Genomic DNA, 24,405 nt, shown 5'->3' with positions numbered 1-24,405 from the left:
AGTTTCCCGCTCGCTAACGGCCGCCTCGCGCCGCCTGCACTGACCGCGCATGCGCCGCCGCTCAGCATTCCCGCTATCGCAACGGCACCGGACCTCAGGCGCTAGGCAGGGGGAGGGGCCGGAGAGAGGGACAGAGGGGAGTGGGCCAGGGAGGGGAGGGAGGGATAGGACAGGGAGAGGACATGACAGGGAGAGGGGGGACACACAGGGGCAGGGAGACCAAGCGCCCCAAAATTGCCCTCGCAACGCGGGGCTCCCCAGCTAGTATCCTATAGGGCCCTCCCTCCCCCCCCCCCCCCCCCTTTCTAAGAAACGTTTTTCATAGAACAAGAGTATTTTTTCTGGGCTAACAACACATTGTTTAAGACAGAAAGCTACATAAATAGTAGGATGAGTATCTGTCCCCGGATCGGCGAGATCGACAGAGGGACACTGAATACAAGTGACACACAGTCAGTAAAGGTGAGAGAAAAGTACAGAACGGAAGGAGCTTCCCCCGTCCCCATATTTACCAGTATCCGTATCCTTGTGGACAGCGGTATGCAAGACTTACTGCTTGTTTTTGGTGTTGAAAGTTTTGCAAACTAATACTTTTGCCTTATTGCCAACGATGATGCATCATGTGAGCAAGGAAACACGCTCTTCAAATATAATTTTGCCCTGGCGCTTTGGAATTTCACTGCAGCATGAGGTGTGTCCACCTGAGACTCTCACAATGAATAGCTACCGGACAGAGTAACTGCAGACCTGCCATCGTCCACAGAACCACAGCCCAGCAAGGATTGGGATTTTAAACATATAAAGAGGTGTAAAGGTTTGGAAATTTTGATCGAAAATGACGTGAATAATCAAATCAGTTTGCAAACACCTTTAAACGGCTTTTGAGAGCCAATTCTTGATCGAACATCACATTCCCAAATGAGTGCCTGAATTCCCCCTCCGTTTGGGGGTATGGAGGGGAGCGGTGGGCCCAGCCCGGCTCAGCCCCCTCACTCGACCTTCGCCAGGCGGATCAGCTGCTTGGCGATCTCCGCGGCGGTTCTGGCCCGATTTCTGCGGCGGTAAAACGCGAGCGATCGCCCCCTCCAAACAGGGCACCCGAGGCTCAGGGGTCTGCTGCCAGCATTGCGCCGGGGGATTGACTGCCTGTCACGGCACAAGCCCCGCAATCGCTGGCCCACCGCTGCCTCTCAGCACTCGCGTCAGCTCCGGAAAATTGCACATTCAGACCCGAGCTTAAACCATGACCCTGCCGAGCCACATTCAATCCCTTAACAGGGCGGATTTCACAATGTTTTAGCCTGAATCATTCGGAAATGAGATTTTAATCCGCCAGCAGAACGACAGGACGCGCGAAAGGTCCTTTCCCCAGGAGAGTTAAGTGGGAGCCTGCTGTTCGGAGGCGTAGCTCTGGGATGATCCCGCCTCCTCAATCCCAGCTCCTCGCCGCTTGCTGTGGGTCTTTTTTTGTGAACGTGGCATTTGGTTTCCAGCAAGTTAGCTCCAAAAAGATAAATCGGCTGCTGTTCCGACAATGGGTTACCGTCTGGGATCTGTGTATTTTTTGCTAACACTGTTTCTTCAGCTGGGTAAGTCAAGGAGATCTCCGGAGTTCACTTTGAAGGCGTAATTGTGTGAAATAAGTTACCAAATCCTGACTGCAACTTTCCAGGGCCCCGGTAGAAAAAGTATTAAGAATTGAAATGAACCGAATTGTTGTTGGAAGAGTATTGTTGGAGAGAAAGGTAAGGCTGGTGATAATGTGGTTTGAGGGCTGAATCCAGCGACCTGCAATAGGTCAGGTCAAGGATGCCGATGAGCAGATTTGCTTGCAGTATTGGTGTTGGTTACCATGTGAGAAACTTAACGGGGAGCCGGCAGCCACTTCTTTAGATGGTGTCAGGGTTCCTATGCCTGTAGGACCGATTCCTGGTCAGGTTTGTTCTGCGGCGGAAGCGCCCTCTATTTATACAAATTCATCAATGGTTTAGCAAAGCTCTTTTGAAGCGGTTGTAAAGGTTAAACCCTTGTGGATCAAACCCCCACGGAACTTAAGACTAACTTCCTTATAAAAAGCTGGCAGTTCTGAAACGTGTCTTGTCACAACGCAAATAACAATTTATTCTCTTTCCCCGGCCAGGACCACAGGGTGTGAAACAAAAGCTTTTACTTGTTACTCTTTACATAGAGGGTATGCTGAAATTTGAAACTTTAACGCGTTAGCCGCCCTTTTCCAACTAAGCACAGTAAAAACATAAAGGCACAGAGAGCAGTAAATCTGCAAGGAAGTGAGCTGAAGGCGCCAGACCAGAGGCTGGTCCATTTGTTGTGTGGATCACACATTTGCAAATAAAATGTAACTGTCTCGCCAAACAACTGGCTTGATCTACAAGTACCTATGGAGCTGGTACTGCCGTGTAGTCTGTTGTACGTGGTATTGATCTAATGGTTAGCACATATTGTTCTAGCCCTTAGATCTGGAATTCCCTCCCTAAACCTCTCCGCCACTTTACCTCTCTTTCCTCCGTTTAGACGCTCCTTAAAACCTACCTCTTTGACCAAGTTTTTGGTCATCTGCCCATATTTCTCCTTATGTGGCTCCGTGTCAGTTTTTTTGTCTTATAATTCTCATGTGAAGCGCCTTTAGGACGTTTTACTACGTTAAAGGCGTTATATAAATACAATACATGTTGTTGGTGTTAACTCAATCACTTTTGACTAATGGGCAAACCTAGGGATCACTCCATGGTGCTGAACTCATGCATTGAAACTTTGACCGGACTAAACTCTAGAATGGACTTGCAGTGACGTCCGTAGCAGGGTGGCTCCATTTACTGAGGACTCGGTACTTAGTACTTTGCAAGTGTCTGAATTGGAGCATACTAACCTATGTGGTTTCAGCAGCACCAGAATTTGCAATTCCCAGAGATTTCCCTGATGGTGAATTTGGTGGGAGTGCACCCAGACCTTTCCACATCAAGGAACTTTTGCCTCTAGTCTGTACCCAATTGCTGGGCTGCAGGTACCTTCCTCCTTTAGCCACTGGCCTGAATACCACAGGTGAGAAATTTCAACATTAAAACTGGCATTTGAAGATAGCAATGACTGAGACCATCACTCTGACAGTGATATGTCCTACTGCCCGGCCACTAAGGATCCCTTCTTGGAGCGTTAATGTATTATCATCTTCACTGAAATAACTTAATTTGACAGAAGCATGTGAAATTCTAGTTAAAATGTGTAGTTATGTATATGTTATTAAAAAATCGTGCATGGCAAACTTCCAGTCTACAAACCTTATTTCCTGTTATGATGTTGATCACACTTTTCTGTCAATATTTACATTGTAATTTGGTATATCAATATTTCCAATTCAATTTTGCTATGTCAACAGTTGTGATGTATTGCAGGCTCTGGCCACTAGGTGGCTTTGTGGAGCAACATTCTTAAGTCCCCCAACTCCATTGTCATCTTGTATATTAAGCAAATTTATATTCATCAACTGATCATGACCAGTGTCTGGGAAATTTACTTGTGTATATCATTTTTTCCCCTGCTTTTGTACCAATTGTGTTTTAATTCCCCCATCTCTGACTATATGCTCTGTTTATTTATTTATTTATATATATCACCACCACAAAGTACTAAATAATTATCTTAATGGGAAAATGATTGAATGGAGACTGACACCATTTGCGGAATTTTAAATTATTGACTGGAAATTAAGGAGCAGTTCAAAGTTGCAGAGAGATTTTTTCCTGTGAACTGTGCTGTGTTGGGGAGTCTTCAAGGGTCTGCTTGAGAGGAAAGGACTTGTCATAAGAGTTTCATTGTGGGAAATGGTCTAAATACAAGCTGAGAGTAGAAAGTGGTTGAGAGAAATAAGATGACCACAGAAAACGTTTTGTGAAAGATTAATGTTTTCGAGGACATTGAAGGATAGAATAGATGGCAGCTCAATTTTCAAATAGGAAGAGGATTCTCATTCTAACATGCTTCAATGACAGGTTTCAAAGGCTGTTGTCATTTAATATAAATTTGAGTACATCATCATAGTGAACATAAAAGAATATTGACTCTCCTGAATTCATGTAAAAGTGCGTTTCATCCTTGTTCCATCCTTGGGGCCTAATACAATTATAAGAAAAGACTTCAACTGTGCAGTAAACCTGAGAATCAATAAAATGCCAGACTCCTCAGCACTGTTTTCAAGAATGGTGTTAGTGCTACAATAGCATTTCTGGGAACTGGATTTGGTGGCTGTATGGCGGTCAATTAATTCTCAGGCATTGGATTTCCCATTCTTCTCAAAACTGCCTATTGATCATGCATTCACCTCCATTTCATAACTCAGCAATATTACTGATGTGCCTCAATAATTCCGAGACTCGATGTTAGCGAAACAAAACAAGGCTTTTATTAACTTAGAAAGTAACACGTAAGAGAGAGAGGTATCTTCCTTCTGGAGACTGAGGCCAGACTGAGCTAGCTTACAAAAGGGGCCAGGTATGGGCGGAGCCCTACACACACAGCACATTCCAGCACATTCCAATAAACAATACAATGAGGACTGGGGGAAGGGAAATGACACTGAAACCGACCACAGGCAGTGATGAATGGAATATTTCATCACAATTACTAGCTGTAAAATTGGTCCTATCACACCCTCATACTAATCTGTTAGTTTGAGTTTTTATGCAGTTCAAGTGAATCTACAGTGAATTACAGGAGGCAAATATTGGGGCATGTCTGCTTATTGCAACACATACACAGGGGTCCCTCAGGGCAGTGTTCTTGGTCCCAGCCTATTTCTCATCTTCATTAATGGGCTGGTGGATGTTTTCTTTGCTAAATGCACCATCCTCTGCAGAGTGAGTAACTCAGCATCCTTGGCGCTCTCTTCCTTATCTGGAAGCTGCCCCTTGGTGACATCATATGCAGACATGGGGTCAACTTCCACATATTTGTTCAACCTTGCCTCCACCTGTCTTGACCCCTCTATGCCTCAGTGTTGCCAGGTTGCTTATCTAACATCTAGTCTTGGTTGAGCCATAAATTACTCCAGCTAAACATTGGGAGGACTGGCCATTGTTTTCAGTCCTCACCAGAAACCTTGTACCTTCACCACTGACCCCAGCCACCTTCTCAGGCTGAACTGGACTGTTTGCAACCTCAGTGTCCTGTCTGACCCTGAGCTATATTTCTGACCCCATATCCTCTCTATCACAAAGACCAGCTACTTCCACTTCATAACATCAACTGCCTCTGTCCCTACCCCATTTGCTGCTGAAACTCTCATTATTGCCTTTGTCACATCCAGCAGACGCCGTTACTTCAATGGTCTCCTGGTGGGTCTCCATCCTCCACCTTCTGTACATTTCAGCCCACTTGAAACTCTGTTGCGTTTATCCTATTCTATACCTGACCACACTCATCCACCACCATCTGTCCTTGCAATGTTATTGAGTGTTGGTCCCCTAAAGCCGCAAGCTTAAAATTCTCGTCCTTGTGTTTAAATCCCTTCATGGCCTCACCCCTCCCTGTCTCTATAACTTCATCCAGCCATACAACTCCCACCCCAAACTCTTGGTTCCTCTGACTGGCCTCTTCGCTCTACAATTGGTGTACATGGTTTCAGCCACTAATGCCCCATGTTCAGGAATCCTCTCCATAAACCCCTCTGTCTCTGCACCTCTCTCTTCCTTTAAGACTCTCCTTAAAATCCACCTCTTGTACTGGATTTTGGTTACTACACCTAATATCTCTTCCTTTGGCTCGGCATCTGTTTCTTATACCTCTGTGAAGCACCTTGGGACCTTAAAGGCACTATATGAATGCAAGTTGTTTGTTGCTGTTATCTCTCACTGTAACTTGTTGTCACACATAATGTGCAAAACATCCGTTTACCCCCCCCCCACCGCAAAAACCTCCTAACGCTGAGAGGTGATCAAGCTGGTTAACGGTGGGGATCCAGAGTTGTTATCCGGGTGGATATCCTGGGCCAGGTGGGCAGCTTTCATGGTCCTCAATGTAGCCCCTATTTTGCTATTGGAACATGCCAAGCCATTTCTCGCTACAAATGTTGCCTGACCTGCTGAGTATTTCCAGCATTTTCTGTTGTTATTTCAGATTTCCAGCATCCGCAGTATTTTGCTTTTGATATTAATGCATATCATTTGGCTAAAAAAGAAAAGAAGTTTATGCATTGTTAAATGGCAGCCTTGGCTCAGTAATAGCACTCTTGCCTCTGAGTTAGAAGGCCATGGGTTCAAGTCCCAGTCCAGAGACATCAGTACCACACTGAGAGGGTGCTGCATTGTTGGAAGTGCAATATTTCGGATGAGATGTTAAACCTTGGTTTCCCTCCTGCCTTTTCAGGTGGATGTAAAAGATCCCATGGCACTGTTTTGAAGAAGAGCAGGGGTGTTCTCCCCAGTGTCCTGGCCAATGTTCATCCCTCAGTCAACATCACTAAAACAAATGATCTGTTCATTTATTTCATTGCTGTTTGTGGGACCTTGCTGTGTGCAAATTAGCTGCCGTGTTTCCCTACATTACAAAAGTGACTACAATTCAAAAGTACTTAATTGATTGTAAAGCACTTGGGACATTGCAAGAGATGCTATATAATTGCAAGTTCTCTCTTCTTTTTTCTTTCTTTGTGCACAAAAAGCATTTCTGGTTTGAAACATAAAAATAAATTATTGTGACCTCTCTTGACCACTGCCAAACTCACTAAAAGCAAAAGAGAATTGGACATGCTCTTGACTGAAACAACACTGAATAAATGATGAGATTTTCTAATCCAACGTATTATGAGCATGAAGATAAGCCCAGGAAGCTCCTGGCTTATGTACGAAGGCATCTGGCAGTCTGCTATCACCTTGGCCTGACTGCCAGATGCATCTCTGGCACCAGACCCATCAGTCATTAGCTAATTTCAGTATTCCAGAGGTAACCTGGACTCATCGGGAACAATCCAAGGAGAGAAGTAAAAGTGCAAGCAGTTTCACATAGGTAACCAGTGCCTGCTTTTTATTGCAATATGTGGAGCAGGGCAGATGCTGCATTAGATCTTGCATTTATCAATGCAGTACTAATCAGAATTGATTAATTACCGTGAGGATGAACGTTTGAGTTCTTGTGATCTTTATAATGTTAAATTTGATGTTTGTTTTAATGGATGTACCAGTCTATAAAAGAAAAAACTCTGCAAGAAGTTCCAGCAAAGATTAAATCAAAGCGGGACTAGCAAACAAAGCAGAAGAAAAATTACGTTATTTTAAAACAATAAAAAAGTACAGCTGCTCCCATTTGTTATGAGGTGTCAGGCTTGGCTCAATGGGCAGCACCTCTCACCTCTGAGTCAGAAGGTTGTGGGCTCAAACCCCACTGCAAAGACTTGGGCACATAATCTAGGCTGACATTTCAGTGCAGTACTGAGGGAGAGCTGCACTGTCAGAGGTGCCGTCTTTCGTTAAACTGAAACCCCGTCTGCCTTCTCATGTGGATGTAAAATATTCCATGGCACTATTTGAAGAAAAGCAGGGCAGTTCTCCTGGGGTAATGACCAATATTCATCCCTCATCCAACACTAAAACAGATTTTCTGGGGCTGTTTGTGGGACCTTGCTGTGGCCAAATTGGCTGGTGTGCTTTCCTACATTACAACATTAACTACACTTCAAAAGTTCTTAAGATTTTATAGCTACTCCCCAAGAAAATTGAGTTTATTAGACTGGAGAGGTTCATTGAGGTATAAGTCGGGTAGCTGGCTGACCAAAAATAACTTCACAAATGAAAACTATGAACAATTTCTGTATAAAATCAAACTGGTTTTAGAATCTATACTCCATACACTTAGCCCTGATTCTCCAATGGGCATGCTCAGTGAGTGCAGCTCACCACTGGGAGTGTGGGGTTGGTGAATTTACTCTTAAGTATTTACAGGACACCTGGATCACATTAGAAACATTGGTGGAGGGAATGAGATAGGAAATGGGCAGGCCCTAGTTAATATTTTAGGAACTCCATAAATACAAAAACTGTGCCTAAGGATTGAAGAATGTTATCGTGATATATTTAAATAAGAAGTGGGGCATAAATCAGGGAATTACAGACCAGTTAGTTTAATACTGGCAAGTGAACAAATTGCTCAAGGGCATTTTACGAGATTCCATTGGTGCTCATCTGAAAAGCACAGAGACATAAGAAGTAATATGAGTTAAATAGTAGGATAGGGCGATGGGTGCCCCCGAGTGTCAAGGGGGGATCTGAAAGGAATTGCTTCAAAAATACAAGGGGTGTCTGTCCCAGTTGTTGATTCATACTTGTACCTGGGAGTTCTGGTCAACTTCAGCCTCAATACAGTCCTCCAGGATCCCAGGGAGAAAGATGATTCAATCTTTTTTCAATGACCACAAAATCCCAATACAAGTTAAGCTTGTGGCATATAAGATGTGTCTGATTCTCTTTCATGGTTCAGAATTCATAGTCATGCAACAGAAGAGCTTTCACCAGCCCATGTTCAAGATCTAGGACAAGCCGTGAGATGGATTTGTGGCAAAAAGGGGAAATCGGCTGCAGGGATGGAGGTTTGCGGCCTATGCGGATCTATTACGGCGAACACGGACCATTGCCAAAGTTCATCACATGGGCATCTGGATTAAGCGGTTGCTGATGAGTAGGCCTGGTATGCGTCACTGGAATTGGATATCAGGAGCATCGAGGTGGCTGGCACAACAACAGCTGCCCTGTGTATGTCCTTCCACCATGCTGAAAGAAGATGCCTGTCACATTGGAGCTCCTTACTTTATTCAAGTCTGAGGTCCAAATTATAACCCAAGGTGAACCCTGGTAATCCTGCCTAAGAAGCCCAAGCAACTCCATTGCTAATCATGCTTATAAGGGGTAATTCTGCTCTCAAAGTGGAGACTTGAAGAGAATTGGGGCTATTACATTGTAGCCCTATTTCCAGCCCTCACTCCCTGTGACCGAGATTGCGGAGCTACCTTCCTATTTCTGGTTTGTCCTGTGTGGTAAACCACTGTTATTGTATATTGTTACCTCTGGGTGGCGCTGTGTACCAAGGCATGCCTCAGCTGACTCCGCCCACATGACCAGGTATAAAGGTGGGGGTTTCGCCGACTCACTTCCTTCTTGGAGCCAGTCACCCACGAGAAGCATGCTCTGTTCTCTAGTTAATAAAAGCCTTTTCATCGCCTTCCTGATTCATCGTCTTTTATGGAGTAATTGATAAACGTATCATCCTGTCTGAATTTTCTGGCTGGTGGTCTGGACCGGGCTGTTTTTAGTGTTGTTGCTCCTTATATGGATAATTCCTAAATCAGAATACCTCATCCCTTAGTATCTGCAGCTTCAGATACCTGCAAATTCATGGCAACATTGATTTAACTTTACATGTGGCCTGTCAGACTGCATGGTATGCACTCAAATGGCCCACAAAGGCAAAAAGCTTAGATATTCCTGTCCTCCATCAGTCATGGTGACCATTGGCATATGGTTTAGTTCTATTTTTTAATGGGATATTAATCAGGAGAGCCATTGTTGCCACTTTGGTTGAACGTATTAGAGAATCCTGGACACTTGCTACATTAGATTTCATCAAATGCAAACAAAACTAAGAAACTATGTAAAATTTTCTCTTTAAATTTCTCCTCGTCTCTCCTGGAAGATACTGCCTTGAGCCAGGGCATGGTTCTATGGGCATCACACACTCTCCAGTACCTCACTCAAGTGGCCATACCGCATCTGTGAGGTTAGACAGTAAATGTTGGCAGACTCCTTGACCGTGGAAGTTACGACAGCTGAGCCCAATCCTTTCCTCACTCAACAACCACATATTAAACCTTCCAGTAGGAGCCACTGGATAGTAAGGACCAGGATCTCTGCCAGATTTTCTTGCCATTCCTAGCCCGGAGGTGCCGAGGACTATTTTAGTACCCATGCCACTGCTCCAGCTGCGAGTAGCTACCTCAGTAGAGACCAATGATCAAACCTGGGACTTTCCTGATTGGTTTTGGCTCAGTTCCATACGGCCTGAAAAATATCAGTGATTGAGAGAAAATGAGAAGAAGAACAAAAAAATGATCCTGGAGGAGAAGTGACCACAGCTATGTAAAGCAGTAGCTCATAATTCAATGGGTTACTTGCTTTCGGAATAGCAAATGAAAACACTTCATTGTGTATGCTATACACTAGCCTGCTTCCATGGATGGATCCCAGCCCAGATCCATGTTGGACATCTTTGAGTAAACTTGTCTTTTTATATTGGCGGGTGGTAGTGTACTGATTATTTTGGCATCAGATCCAGGAACGAAGTATGGATATCTTGGAAATCTTCTAGGTTAAATAAATAATTTGGATCATGCACCTGGGGCTGGGCTGTTCCCTGCCCGAATGGGGTCCCATTATTGGGTCATTGTCACCAGCAAGAGTTTCTATGAAACCAACCTTGGTGAAATGACACAGAACAGGCTGGTAGTACTTATTGCAAATACTGTTATTGTGACTTTTTGCCCTGTATAAATATCTACCTGTGCCTCAACTGCACCCTATGAAGACATTAATTGTGTGTTGCCATTTCAAACACTCAGTAACTTCTTATTGTACAAGATTGTAGTTCATCTTTCCTGAAACTTGAAAATAAACAGCTTAAGACAAGAGTGTGTGCTATAAATAAATCTAAGTCAGTTGTCCAGGTTGGCTAGAAGCTGTCACTTGCACCAGTCAGAATTAATACTATAACGTCTCCATCATCAGCTCAAAAATGAGTGAGGTTAATATTCTGATTTCACAATAGTCACAATCAACAGAAACTTGGACAACATGTATGTATTTCCAATAAATTTTTCCCTCATACACATAACGGATTATCAAGTGTATGATTGAGTTTGTGGTGAAAAGCACTTTCTTAATTGCCTATGTTCACTGGGGACTCATTTGAGTAATTAGGGAATTGAAGTAAACAGCAGTAGTTGCACGCAATGTTCAGTCCTGCTGCTCCCTGCCTCAATAACACAGCACGCAACTGGGAAATCTGAACTAACCATCCTGTCATTATATTACTTAGTTCTTTTGAGTGTTTTAAAATATATCGTATCTTCTTTCATGAAAAATATCTGCAAAAACAGGTTATTGGAAATGTCCAACAGGTGTATGTTACAAAGTGGAATCTGAGAGATTGACAAAAGCCGAGATTTCTGAATTTATGGTGTTCAGTGACCATGCAGTGTACTGGTGCTCGAATGTGCTGTAGCCCCTGAACAGTGGGAGGCATCAGGTTTGCGGCAATGTCACCCTACCTGAGCTGTGCCAGTAAAGGACGGTGCTTCCTTCAGGAAAGGAGAGGGGAAAATGGCGACATTGGCCCTGGACTGGTCACATGCACCTCCTAGTGGGTGATACAAGAGCAGCATCTGCAGAGAGCTGAGAACCAATTGATGATCAGTTCAGCCTCCTGGCTGGAAAGCTGTGCTTGTTACGATGGATCTAAAATGGCTTAAAAGGGAGAAAAATAACTTTCCAGGTGGCTCAATGGGTAAAAGCTCTGCCTGGACTGGTACTCGGGCAATGGTACTCGGGCATACAGAGCAGGAGATTCTCTGGTTCGATCCCTGGTCTGTGCTCAGTTGGCTGATCTCAGCTGGACAGCACTGGCCATTTACCTCAGCGCCCCGTGGTTAGTAGGGGCGGAGGGGGTGGGGAGAGACATAAATCATGCAGGGTTATTATTCAGTGACCCATGTTGGAAAGTGATGTGAGAATGGGGTTGAGTGGGCTCTGATGATCCCCACGGTTAGATAACCTGCTGATACGAAATGTTGGCGTTCACACGTGAGAAATGGTCAGTTGGGCAAGGTGCCACAGGACTGCCAGTGGCTGTGGAATCATACCTTAGCATGGGTTAGTGTTAAAAATATTACTCAGATATCCTTGGTAAGCCCATGTAGATGTTTTTCAAAACTGATTATTTTGTTAGCGAACTTGGGGTTGACGAGGAGTTTTGGGAGACTGAGCTGAAGGTTAAAGGTACATTATCGTCCCCGAAACATTGCAGTAAACTCTTACACATTTCTTGCAAACATGCACTATGTTGACATCATTGATGCTACAGAATGTCATATTGTCACTTGCGTCAGAAGTTGTCATAACAAAATTGATGCTCAGCTCTTCAGGACTAATTTTAATTCCCTCTCCCTCCCCCCACTACTACTATTTAAGACAATGATATTCAAACTTTACTGTGCAGGGGCCCCTGAAAATATCAACAAATTACCAGGGACCCCTCCATCCTCACTTCCAAAAGACAATGTCAGTTACCCAAAGTAAGACAGTGCTATCATTGCAGAAAGGCTTTTTAAATTAGAATAGAGCAACAGAAATAATGTCCTGAGAATAATGTAAAGAATACAGAAAAAGTATTGAATATGGAATTCTGAAGACACACTCTGCTTGTGGTGCATGGCCTGCCTGGTCCCAGACAGTTTGGAGATGACCCCCCCCCCCCCCCCCCCCCAGGATCCCCTCGTGGAACCTTTATGGTCCGCAGACCCCCCCAATTTGGAAATGTATGTCTCAAGACTACCTTGAATGTCCCACTTGCAATTTTCAAGTGGATAAGATGAACACATTCTACTCCAGTGCACATTACATGAGTGGACATATTCTCGATTTATAGGTGTTAGTGATGTCGTCATCCTGCACCTTTTGTGGGATTGTTCTTCAGTAAAGAAGAAGTAGATGATGATAATCTCTAAATGTGTACCCATGTATTTCTCGCAGCCTGTGCGCCCTGGAGACCCCATGTCTTTGGCACGCTCTAATATTAAACCTTCCTTGATCGTGGCGACTCTTGTTCCAGTGACAAAGAATCCTGAACCACTTTGACTAGCTTGCTGAAAGAGATGAAAATTCTATTAAATGTCAAGGTAAAATAGGATTCGTCCTCTAACACCTGTTTGTGGAGATTGCAATGGGATTAGATATTTAAACTGAGGGAAAATGTGAATGTGTAGGAAATGTCCATGCTAAAACCTCTTCTACTGGGACATGCAACCATGTATAAAGATTGGGGGGGGTGGGGGCACCAAGAGAAATTCTGGAATTGGAGCAGGTCTTGGGAGATGGGGAACAGGTGAGCGTAGGCTACACCAAAAAGGTTGGGGGGAAGGGCACATGCCCCCTTTATGATTCTCTTCCTCCACCCCCCCCCCCCCCCCCCCCCCAGTGGTTGTGCCTATGTTCCAAATGGATTCACTGTTCTCTCATCAGGCATTGGCTGCCCACTCTGTTATAAATTCTACCCTTTAATATTGTATGTGTATGAACAACTTTGTTATTGAAGAAATATTTTTGATCATTGTTTTGTTGAATATTAATTTAAAACATGTTTTATTGCAGTTTTTGTTAGTGAAGTGCAATATTTTGTTTATTTTGTTTATTTACAAGATTTCAAGTGAACACATTTTACTCCCTTTTGAGCAGCCTTTACTGTTGTGCACTATTTGATATCAATAGACAATTATTAATTTTGGACAGTTTATAATAATGCAAAATGGTCAACTAAAGGTGTGGGCTTGGTGGGCTTAATGGGCTTTTCTCAGTATACACTTTGCTTCTTCACCTTCTAATGTTCTTAAGTGTTTTATATACAGCACAACATTGCCTTGTTGTGCATGGATCAAACCCAACAAAACTGAAACTTGACAGTGACAACTTGTGTATTGCCATAATTAATTTTGAGTAGTATGATTAGCTAAATTACATTTAGTATGAGATCAGATAGCAGAGTATGAGCTTCAATGTTATCCGTGTTCTTTTACAAAGTGACACCTCAAACAAAAGCATCAGTTGAAACAGCCGGGAGTAAGTTGATAAAAGTGCACACCAGAATTAGTTTAGACAAGAAGACTGCATTGTTTGCTGCTCAGCCATGGCCTCATGTTTAGTTCAATTTCAGTAAAACTCATGTACAAGTTACGTAAATTATTAAAGACCTGAAGGTCCAAACTCACATCTGCCTTACTTTTGAAAGGAAATGTATACATACATGTTAAAGTGTAATTTTAACCTGTCTCATTCTACATTATCATGACATCTCTTAGTAACAGTCTGATGTATCTTCTCTTCCATGCCTAATGGCACATGAGGAAACCCATTTCTTCCACTGCTTTACCTCCAGCAGATCATGTTGTTTCTGTAATGAAGTCCCTGTTTTATAGGGAGAGGTCATTAGCCTGACTCTCAAATCCCTGCCTGGAAGACCAGCTAGATGCAATGGGGGGTTTCCACTCCACTCCTATTGGATGGGAGCACCCTGATGGATGTCAGCCCAGTATTTGAAGGCTGGAACTCTGCTCTCGGCTTGCCAGGACTACGATGGCGGGGGAAAGCCATTCTACTATCATCAGACACGAGTATTCTGCTAGATGTGAACCCAATATTTAAAGACCAGAACTCTTGTCTTCACTTGTTGAAACTGTCTGGAGTGGGGCATGAACCCATAAATTTCAGAGGCAGGAGCCAAAGCTCATTTCAGTCTGACATATACAGCACAGAATATATTACAAGATTTATTTTGTTCCTAAAGTAATATAAATGACTGAAAACATAAAGAGTGAACAAAGGAACAGGAAAGTACAGGACCAGAGAAGACTCTAGTAATCTATCTGGCTGCTCCCAAAAATGAATACCTCTGTCATCCACTCCCAGTGCCCATCTAATTTTCCTGCATTTGTTTCCACACTTTCAGCCTTCCTGGTCAGTCCATTCCCCATGTTCATCACCATCTGCATAAAGTTTTGGATCTAACTGTCTGTGTATCTTCCCTCTTCTACACTGGAGCCTCTGTCCCCTAGTTCTAGAGTTTGTGGCAATCTTCAACATATTATAGTGGTTCAATTTGTCTGTTCTCTTAAATAAATTTGAATATTTGAATAATATCACCTCTGAGCCTTGTCTTCTCATTAAACAATCCCAGGCTCCTCAACCTCTCTTTATAGCTCAAATGTCTTGGGTTGTCCTTTTCTGCACTGCCTCCAGTACCTGGATATCCTTGCTGCAGAACAGTGAGCAGTATTGCAGGTGCAGCCATATCTGTGCCTTGTACAGGCTTACTATCACCTCCTGGGATTTGTGCTTTATCCCTCTAGCTATATATTTCATGAACCAATTAACTTTCCCTACTGCTGCCATGCACTGCACTGTTGGTTTTAGTAAGCTATCCACCTATACCCCCAGATCAATCTCCTCTTTTCCCTAGAGATGTTTAGTTAATGATGTATAACCATATTGAGCCATACTATTCAGCGCTTGCTTGAATCACAAGGATGTAAAGAGCTGTCTGTCGATTTGAATGTGCACCGACCGAAAGAGTGTTGGGTCCATGACTTGTATTCGACCAGTTTGGGATCAGTTCAACAGTGCTCTGTTCACTAATTGTAAGAATAAATGGAAGTCAGCTTTGTGGCAGGATCAACAAAAAACAAATGAAAGCGATTTGCTACTGCTAATCTCTCAGAAATGTTTATTCTGAGTTGTCACCAATGTAGACCAGAGCTGCCTCAGGATTAGCTGTTGTGTTGACCATTCAAGTGGAAGTAGATGCATGTTAATATAAATGGACAGCTCCCTTAGAGCCCAAATGTCCCAATACTGATCAATTCTCTCCCCCCCCCCCCCCCCACCAGCCACCTGTTCTCGCTGCTTTTCCACCCCTTGAATGAAAATAATGTGTTTACATTGTCTCTACGTATGTGATAACATTAAATAAATGGCTGTAGAGTTGGCTGGTGGTATAATGACTATTGCACTCACCCTGCTTGTATAAGCTCACCATAAGAAATTGCCTTTTGGAGACAATGCAAATTTGAATTGGAACCAAAATTATCTTAAAACAACAGTCCAAAAGGTACCTGTCCCAGGGAAGGACATCAGTGGCATCTAGGGAAACATTCACAGGCTAGATCTTTTTACAACTCCCCAATCCTCGTCACCCCCCATCTCTGACGGGTTGCTCAACTGGTTAGGGGTTAACCTAGTGTGAGATGAATGGGGGAGAGAATAAGATTAAAACGTTGTTTAAAAAAAAAAAACTTTGCGGAAAATAATTAAAAATGACTTAAAACTAATGGTGGCAGATGCAAGCAAAGCCTGTGTGTACTCAAGGTATTGGTTTTATTGAAGGCTCATTCAAACTCTGGTATATGTGTAATGATCTTCACTTTAATTTCCAGTTCTTCTCTTCAGTGAAACTGGCGCTACTGACAGGAAATGTAATCACATATACAAAGGATTTGCTGAATGTTTGCTGAAGCTGGGAGACAGTCTGGCCAAAAGTATTGAAGGGGAATACGAAGAAGTGAAGGAACTGGAAACCGTGTGCCGGTGAGCTAATAGTTATTTACGACAAGGAGATGCTTTCTCCATGTGTTTTTAAGGATGTTAGTTTAACCATGAACGGCAGGGTGAAGATTCATGTCCCCTTTCTGCCGCACAATGACTTCCCATTTCAGGTGTGCCCTTGGGTAGGGATTGCTTATCTACAGGGGGTTAGGGGGAAAGTGAGAGTGAACCATTTCCGGCTGCTCCCTGGCCTGGCAGCAACAACAGCAACTTATTTATATAGAAACCCTCATGTCAAAGAACACTAAGAGGATTCCAAGAGGAACAGGAGGAGGAGATCGACGGGGGGGAAGGGGTAGATTTTCCACTTGCTGCCCAGATGTAGAACTGGCGTGCAGTTCGACCGTTTGTTATCGAAACTGCCCAATTTTGTTTTCTATTGATATCGGTGGAAGTTCTAATGGGCGGCCGATCGGCAACATCAGTTTTACATCCGGGCAGCAAGTAAAAAAATTATTGCAGGTTTTTAGGAAGTTTTGCAGGTAGAGAGATGTTGTAAGACAATGTGGTTTTGGAAGAAAGCTCCAATGAGCAGGGAGATAGTGGCAGTAATTCACTGCCAAGGATTGGCCTCAGTTCAGTCAGTCAGTAATACCACCCAGATGTCCAGGACTGTACTGACATCACACATCCCTGAAAGCATTGTGGAATCTGTAATATAGAATGTACCCTGTACCGTATCATGCCTCCAGATGTGTAAAATTTGTATAACTCTTTATATTAAAAAAAAAGTAGTTCTTAACTTAAGTTTTCCCTTTCTCCCTGTGGTGCAGCACCTGATTTCCATTTGGTGCCTTTCTCATGGCTTCGAGGAACAGGACTAGGCCATTCAGCCCTTTGAGCATGCTGTATTGCTTTGTTAGTCATAAAGGCATTTAATCCCAAACCCCTGGCCTTTCTCCATATCACTTATTACCTTTACTTTTGAAGTAAGTATCTATCTCTCTTTTAAGCACCTTAAATTGATTCTGTTCAGGGGCAATGTATTCTGCATTCTTACAAGCCTTTGTGTGTAGGCAATTTTCCTGGATTCACTTTTAACTGGCTTAGTTCTAATTTTGAGATGATATCTTCTTGTTCTGGATTCTCCTATTAGAGGGAAGAGGTGTTCCCTCTCTATTCTGTCAATCCACTTCAAACACTTCAGTGAGATCACCATTTAACCTCTCATCTCTAGGCACTATAGCCCAAGCTGCTGCATGTTAGTACACAAACACTGTGTGCTGCCGTTTTGGCAAAATTTGTCTGCCCCTTGTCACTATGGACTGAATTTTTTTTTTTGTAGAAGCATCTATCACAGGTGTAAACACTTTGATACAGTGTGGGCAGGCCCCAGACACAACGGAGCCGTTTCAAGTAAGTGCGCCTGGCGTAAATGGGGCAGTAATGGCCTGAAAATGGCGTCAGCCCTATTATGTCCGTGTATAATTGAGACACGGACTGCAGGAGTTGATTATAACAAGTCTTTACTGAATGGAGACAACCTGGAAACTGAAACTACAGAAGCCTGCTAGGGCCTTTTATACAGGGGTGGTCACTGCCGGTACTGCAGTCTGAGACCAGTTATTCCCTTAAAGGTACATACACAACAGGCCCTGTTTGCGTTGGCACTCCGGCTGCTGCCAAATTGGGTAGGGTCCTGAGAAGGGCAGCCGGAGTGTCAGTCATTTGCAAGCGGGAAGAGCACCTGAAGTATGGAGGACCCCGATTCCAATTCTGAGGTACAATCGGGTGGAACATGCGCCACCAATGCTTCGCCCATTTGTACCGATGTTGAGCGACCGCTGGAGGCTGCTATAAAAACTTTAATATTCGTGGGGCCAGGAGGAGCAGGACTGAGAGACCCCCCCCCTCCACCCCCACCACACCAATTGGTACCCCCCTCCCCTGGATCGGTACCAGCAACCCAGGCTCTGACGGTTGGCCAGCTCCACCGTCCCCAACTGCCAAGCGGACTTGGAGCGCTGGTTCGGTGGCCACAGCTCACCGACTGCATGCAGACCTGGGCCTCTCACTGATAATAGCAGGTGGGCGGCATATTAATCCAGATTTATATAAATAGTAAGTAAACATGACATTTTAATTTGATAACATTTAAATTCAACCTTTTAAGATGATAGTTTTACATTTGACAGCACATTAATGTGATGAAAAGCCACTTTCATTGTTTATGTCCTAAGTACTCATAGTTAAAGCCGTGAATTTGATAAACAGAGAGAGTAGTATGTTATAGAGGCTTTTTAAGTGGGTTCGTTAATAATCAGGGAATCATAAACGACATGTTATATTTGAGCTGACTAGGTAACCGAGATGGTAATTGTGAGGGGCAGCTCTGTTAGGGTAGGAGAGAATAGTGCTGCATGGCAGCAAATTGCACATACAATAAATAATAATTGCTGTGTAATTTTTTCACTGAATTAATCTTTCTATTTGATTTTAACTAAACCATCATTTCAGAATGCAGAAATATCACCAGACATCACCTTTTTAGGCTGGATTTACATTATACTCAAGCCACTGCGTCAACCTTAAAGTAACAATATACATAAAACTTTAGTGATGTACATTCAGTTGAGTTTGTGGGGTTATGTTTTCTACTGTGCCTGTCCCACACTAAATAGTGTATGTGCAAGTACCAGCATGTCTGCATAGCACTGGAGGGTGGTGGCGCCCCACGCTGGAGGGTGGTGGCGCCCCACGCTGGAGGGTGGTGGCGCCCCACGCTGGAGGGTATACCACCTGATTTTTCCCGAGCCTGGAAGCATGGAGGTGATGCGGCTGAGATAAGCTAACTCGACCAAAACCAGGGATTGAACCTGTTGCCTTCTGGTCAGTATGGTTCAGTACGACAGCACACACCCTTATTAAATCTCAGAGGCCAGCTGTTGAAATCCCCAGAACTCTACAGCCCATTCACTTCATGGTATAAAAAAGCAGGAGAACCAAGAGCAGTTGGCAGTTAGTGGTTGTCCTAGAAACATAGAAATATAGAAGATAGGAGCAGGAGTAGGCCATTCGGCCCCTCGAGACTGTTCCGCCATTTAATGTGATCATGCAAACTCAGCACACTGTCCCTGCTTTCTCTCCATATCCCTTGATCCCTTTAGCCTTAAGAAATATATCTAACTCCTTCTTGAATATATTTAATGAATTGGCCTCAGCTGCCTTCTGTGGGAGAGAATTTCCCAGGTTCACCACTCTCTGGCTGAAGAAATTCCTCCTCATCTCTGTCCTAAATGGCTTACCCCTTATCCTTAGACTGTGACCCCTGGATCTGGACTCCCTGGCCATCGGGAACATCCTTCCTGCATCTAGTCTGTTTAGTCCTGTTAGAATTTTATAAGTTTCAATGAGATCCCCTCTCATTCTTCTAAACTCGAGCGAATATAAGCCTAATCGACCCAATCTCTCATCATACGTCATTCTTGCCATCCCAGGTATCAGTCTGGTGAATCTTCGCTGCACTCCCTCCATGGCAAGAACATCCTTCCTCAGATAAGGTGACCAAAACTGCACACAATACTCAAGGAGTGGTCTCACCAAGGCCCTATACAACTGCAGCAAGACATCCTTGCTCCTGTACTCGAACCCTCTCGCTATAAAGGCCAACATACCATTTGCCTTCCTAACCGTCTGCTGCACCGGCATGCTTACCTTCAGTGACTGGTGCACAAGGACACCCGGGTCTTGTTGCACTTCCCCTTTTCCCAATCTATTGCCGTTCAGATAATAATCTGTCTTCCTGTTTTTGCCACCGAAGTGGATAACCTCGCATTTATCCACATTATACTGCATCTGCCATGCTTCTGCCCAATCACCCAACCTGTCAAAATCATACTGGAGTTTCTCTGCATCCTCCTCACAACACACACATTTGTGTCGTCTGCAAACTTGGAGATATTCCATCTAGTTCCCTCGTCTAGATCATTTATATATATATATTGTGAATAGCTGGCGTCCAAGGACCGATCCCTGCGGTACTCCACTAGTCACTGCCTGCCACTCAGAAAAAGACACGTTTATTCCAACTCTTTGCTTCCTGTCTGCCAACCAGTTCTCTATCCAAGTCAATACCTTGCCCCCAATCCCATGTGCTTTAACTTTGCATGTTAATCTCTTATGCGGGACCTTATTGAAAGCCTTCTGAAAGTCCAAATACACCACATCCACTGGTTCTCCCTTATCTATCCTACCCAGTTACATCCTCAAAAAATTCCAGTAGATTAGTCAAGCATGATTTACCTTTTGTAAATCCATGTTGACTTTGTCCGATCCTGTCACTGTTTTCCAAGTGCTCTGCTATTACATCTTTTATAACGGATTCTAGCATTTTCCCCACTACCGATGTCAAGCTTACCGGTCGATAATTCCCCGTTTTCTCTCTACCACCTTTTTTAAATAGTGGGGTTACATTAGCTATCCTCCAATCCATAGGAACTGTTCCAGAGTCTATAGAATTTTGGAAGATGACCAGCAATGCATCTACTATTTCTAGGGCCACTTCCTTAAGTAACTTAGGATGTAGATTATCAGGCCCTGGGGATTTATCGGCCTTCAATCCCATCAATTTCCCTAACACCATTTCCCTACAAATACTGATTTCATTCAATTCCTCCCTCTCAATTCCTCCCTCTCATTAGACACTATGTTCCCGACATCTCTGGGAGGTTACATAGAAACATAGAAGATGGGAGCAGGAGTAGGCCATTTGGCCCCTCGAGCCTGCTCTGCCATTCAGTGAGATCATGGCTGATCATCCAAATTCAGTACCCTGTCCCTGCCTTCTCCCCATATCCCTTGATCCCTTTAGCCTTAAGAAATATATCCAACTCCTTCTTGAATATATTTAATGAATTGGCCTCCACTGCTTTCTGTGGTAGAGAATTCCACAGGTTCACCACTCTCTGGGTGAAGAAATTCCTCCTCATCTCTGTCCTAAATGGCTTACCCCTTATCCTTAGACTGTGATCCTTGGTTCTGGACTCCCCGGCCATCGGGGAACATCCTTCCTGCATCCAGTCTGTCCAGTCCTGTTAGAATTTTATAAGTTTCAATGAGATCCCCTCTCATTCTTCTAAACTCCAGTGAGTATAAGCCCAATCGACCCAATCTCTCCTCATACGTCATTCCTGCCATCCCAGGTGTCAGTCTGGTGAATCTTCGCTGCACTCCCTCCATGGCAAGAGCATCTTTCCTCAGATAAGGCGACCAAAACTGCACACAATACTCAAGATGTGGTCTCACCAAGGCCCTGTACAACTGCAGCAAGACATCCTTGTTCTTGTACTCGAACCCTCTCACTACAAAGGCCAACATACCATTTGCCTTCTTAATCGCCTGCTGCACCTGCATGCTTACCTTCAGCGACTGGTGCACAAGGACACCCAGATCTCATTGCACTTCTCCATCTCCCAATCTATTGCCGTTCAGATAATAATCTGCCTTCCTGTTTTTGCCACCAAAGTGGATAACCTCGCATTTATCCACATTATACTGCATCTGCCATGCTTCTGCCCAATCACCCAACCTGCCCAAATCATACTGGAGTTTCTTGGCATCCTCCTCACAGCACACACGCCCACCCAGCTTTGTGTCGTCTGCAAACTTGGAGATATTACATCTAGTTCCCTCGTCTAGATCATTTATTTATATATATATATATTGTGAATAGCTGGGGTCCTAGGACCGATCCCTGCGGTACCCCACTAGTCACTGCCTGCCACTCGGAAAAAGAGCCGTTTATTCCAACTCTTTGCTTCCTGTCTGCCAACCAGTTCTTTATCCAAGTCAGTACCTTGACCCCCAATCCCATGTGCCTTAACTTTACGCGCTAATCTCTTATGCGGGACTTTATCCAAAGCCTTCTGAAAGTCCAAATACACCACATCCACTGGTTCTCCCTTATCTATTCTACCAGTTACATCCTCAAAAAATTCCAGTAGATTAGTCAAGCACGATTTACCTTTTGTAAATCCATGTTGACTTTGTCCGATCCTGTCACTGTTTTCCAAGTGCTCTGCTATTACATCTTTTATAATGGGCTCGAGCATTTTCCCCACTACCGATGTCAGGCTTACCGGTCTATAATTCCCCGTTTTCTCTCTACCACCTTTTTTAAATAGTGGGTTAACATTAGCTACCCTCCAATCCATCCACTTAGAAGGACAAGGGCAGCAGACGCATGGGAACATCACCACCTACAAGTTCCCCTCCAAGCCACACACCATCCTGACTTGGACCTGTATCGCCGTTCCTTCACTGTCGCTGGGCCAAAATCCTGGAACTCCCTTCCTAACAGCATTGTGGGTGTACCTACACCATATGGATTGCAGCGGTTCAAGAAGGCGGCTCACCACCATCTTCTCAAGGGCAATTAGGGATGGGCACTAAATGCAGGCCTAGCCAGCCAGCGACGCCCACATCCCATCGATGAATAAAAAAAAATCCATGGGAACTGTTCCAGAGTCTATCGAATTTTGGAAGATGACCAGCAATGCATCTACTATTTCTAGGGCCACTTCCTTAAGTACCCTAGGATGTAGATTATCAGGCCCTGGGGATTTATTGGCCTTCAATCCCATCAATTTCCTTAACGCCATTTCCCTACAAATACTGATTTCTTTCAGTTCCTCCCTCTCATTAGACCCTATGTTCCCCGACATCTCTGGGAGGTTATTTGTGTCCTCCTTTGTGAAGACAGAACCAAAGTATGTATTTAATTGGTCCGCCATTTCTTTGTTCCCCATTATAAATTCCCCTGATTCTGACTGCAAGGGACCTATGCTTGACTTCACCAATCTTTTTCTCTTCACTTATCTATAAAAGCTTTTACAGTCAGTTTTTATGTTCCCTGCAAGCTTACTCTCATACTCTATTTTCCCCCTCTTAATTAATCCCTTTGTCCTCCTTTGCTGAATCCTAAATTGCTCCCAATCCTCAGGTTTACTGCTTTTTCTGGCCAATTTATATGTCTTCTCCTTGGATCTTATGCTATCCCTAATTTCCCTTGTTAGCCACGGTTGAGTCACCTTTTTTGTTTTATTTTTATGCCAAACAGGGATGAACAAATTCTGTAGTTCATCCATGCGATCGTTATTTGTGTCCTGCTTTGTGAAGACAGAATCAAAGTATATATTTAATTGGTCAGCCATTTCTTTGTTCCCCATTATAAATTACCCTGATTCTGACTGCAAGGGACCTATGCTTGACTTCACCAATCTTTTTCTCTTCACATATCTATAGAAGCTTTTACAGTCAGTTTTTATGTTCTCTCTTTAGTAAACACAAGAGAACCTACTGTTACTCACAAAGATAGAGTTAAACAATTCTCCTAGATTTGGCAATTACCTTGAGAGATTTCAGCTGAAAGAATTTACCATAGTTAAGAATTACATTGGACTAGAGAAACCCTATATGGATCTTAAGTCAAGTACAGGGGATTAAAGTTCTTAGAATTGTGATCTATTTATGGTTTTACATTCTGAGGAGCTTGGATATAAGTCTTACAGTAAATGTATCACTGTTGGATTATTCGGCTGTTTGTTCTTTAATAAATTTGCTTCACGTCTTATTCTTTAAGCAAGGTCTATTGTGAGTCTCCATTTTGCTTTCGAAGACTGAATAAGAATCTTATTGTGGCATAAGATAGTCCAGTACCTGATAACCACTACCAAACAGGGTCTGCTGTAGGCTAACTCAGGCATGTTACCACAACCTTGCTTCTGTATTACCAAAACCTGGGGATCCCAGTAAAGATAGAGGGGGAGAAATTTAGTATCGCCCCGTTTGGGGCGCAATTATCGGCCAGGCATAAAGTTTAGCGCCTGGCGCTAATTATCGCCTCCATCTGCAAACTTGGCTTCTATCGCCCCTGGAGGTGATTTGAGCGCTAAATCAGGCGCTAACGCCAAGGAGCGAGGCGCTACCTCAGAGCGCTGGCGAAGCTCATGTGATGTCAGTTAGCAATGGAACACAGACACAC

General features: G+C 43.7%; 1 protein-coding gene across 1 annotated transcript in view; it reads left to right on the top strand.

Moving 5' to 3' along the window:
• Nucleotides 1-1,122: 1,122 nt before the first annotated feature.
• The window catches only part of LOC147116410 (neuritin-like), a 67,501-nt gene continuing 44,218 nt past the window's right edge, over nt 1,123-24,405 (top strand). Inside the window, exons 1-2 of the mRNA XM_085991298.1 lie at nt 1,123-1,589; nt 16,256-16,406. Coding sequence (XP_085847424.1) covers nt 1,535-1,589; nt 16,256-16,406 — 206 coding nt within the window. The 5' untranslated portion in view covers nt 1,123-1,534. The remainder of the gene's footprint in view (nt 1,590-16,255; nt 16,407-24,405) is intronic.

Source organism: Somniosus microcephalus, chromosome 6, assembly GCF_052327205.1.
Source record: "Somniosus microcephalus isolate GS21.2 chromosome 6, FLI_Smic_1.0, whole genome shotgun sequence".
Taxonomy (NCBI): domain Eukaryota; kingdom Metazoa; phylum Chordata; class Chondrichthyes; order Squaliformes; family Somniosidae; genus Somniosus; species Somniosus microcephalus.
This window is presented reverse-complemented; position numbering and strand designations above follow the sequence as displayed.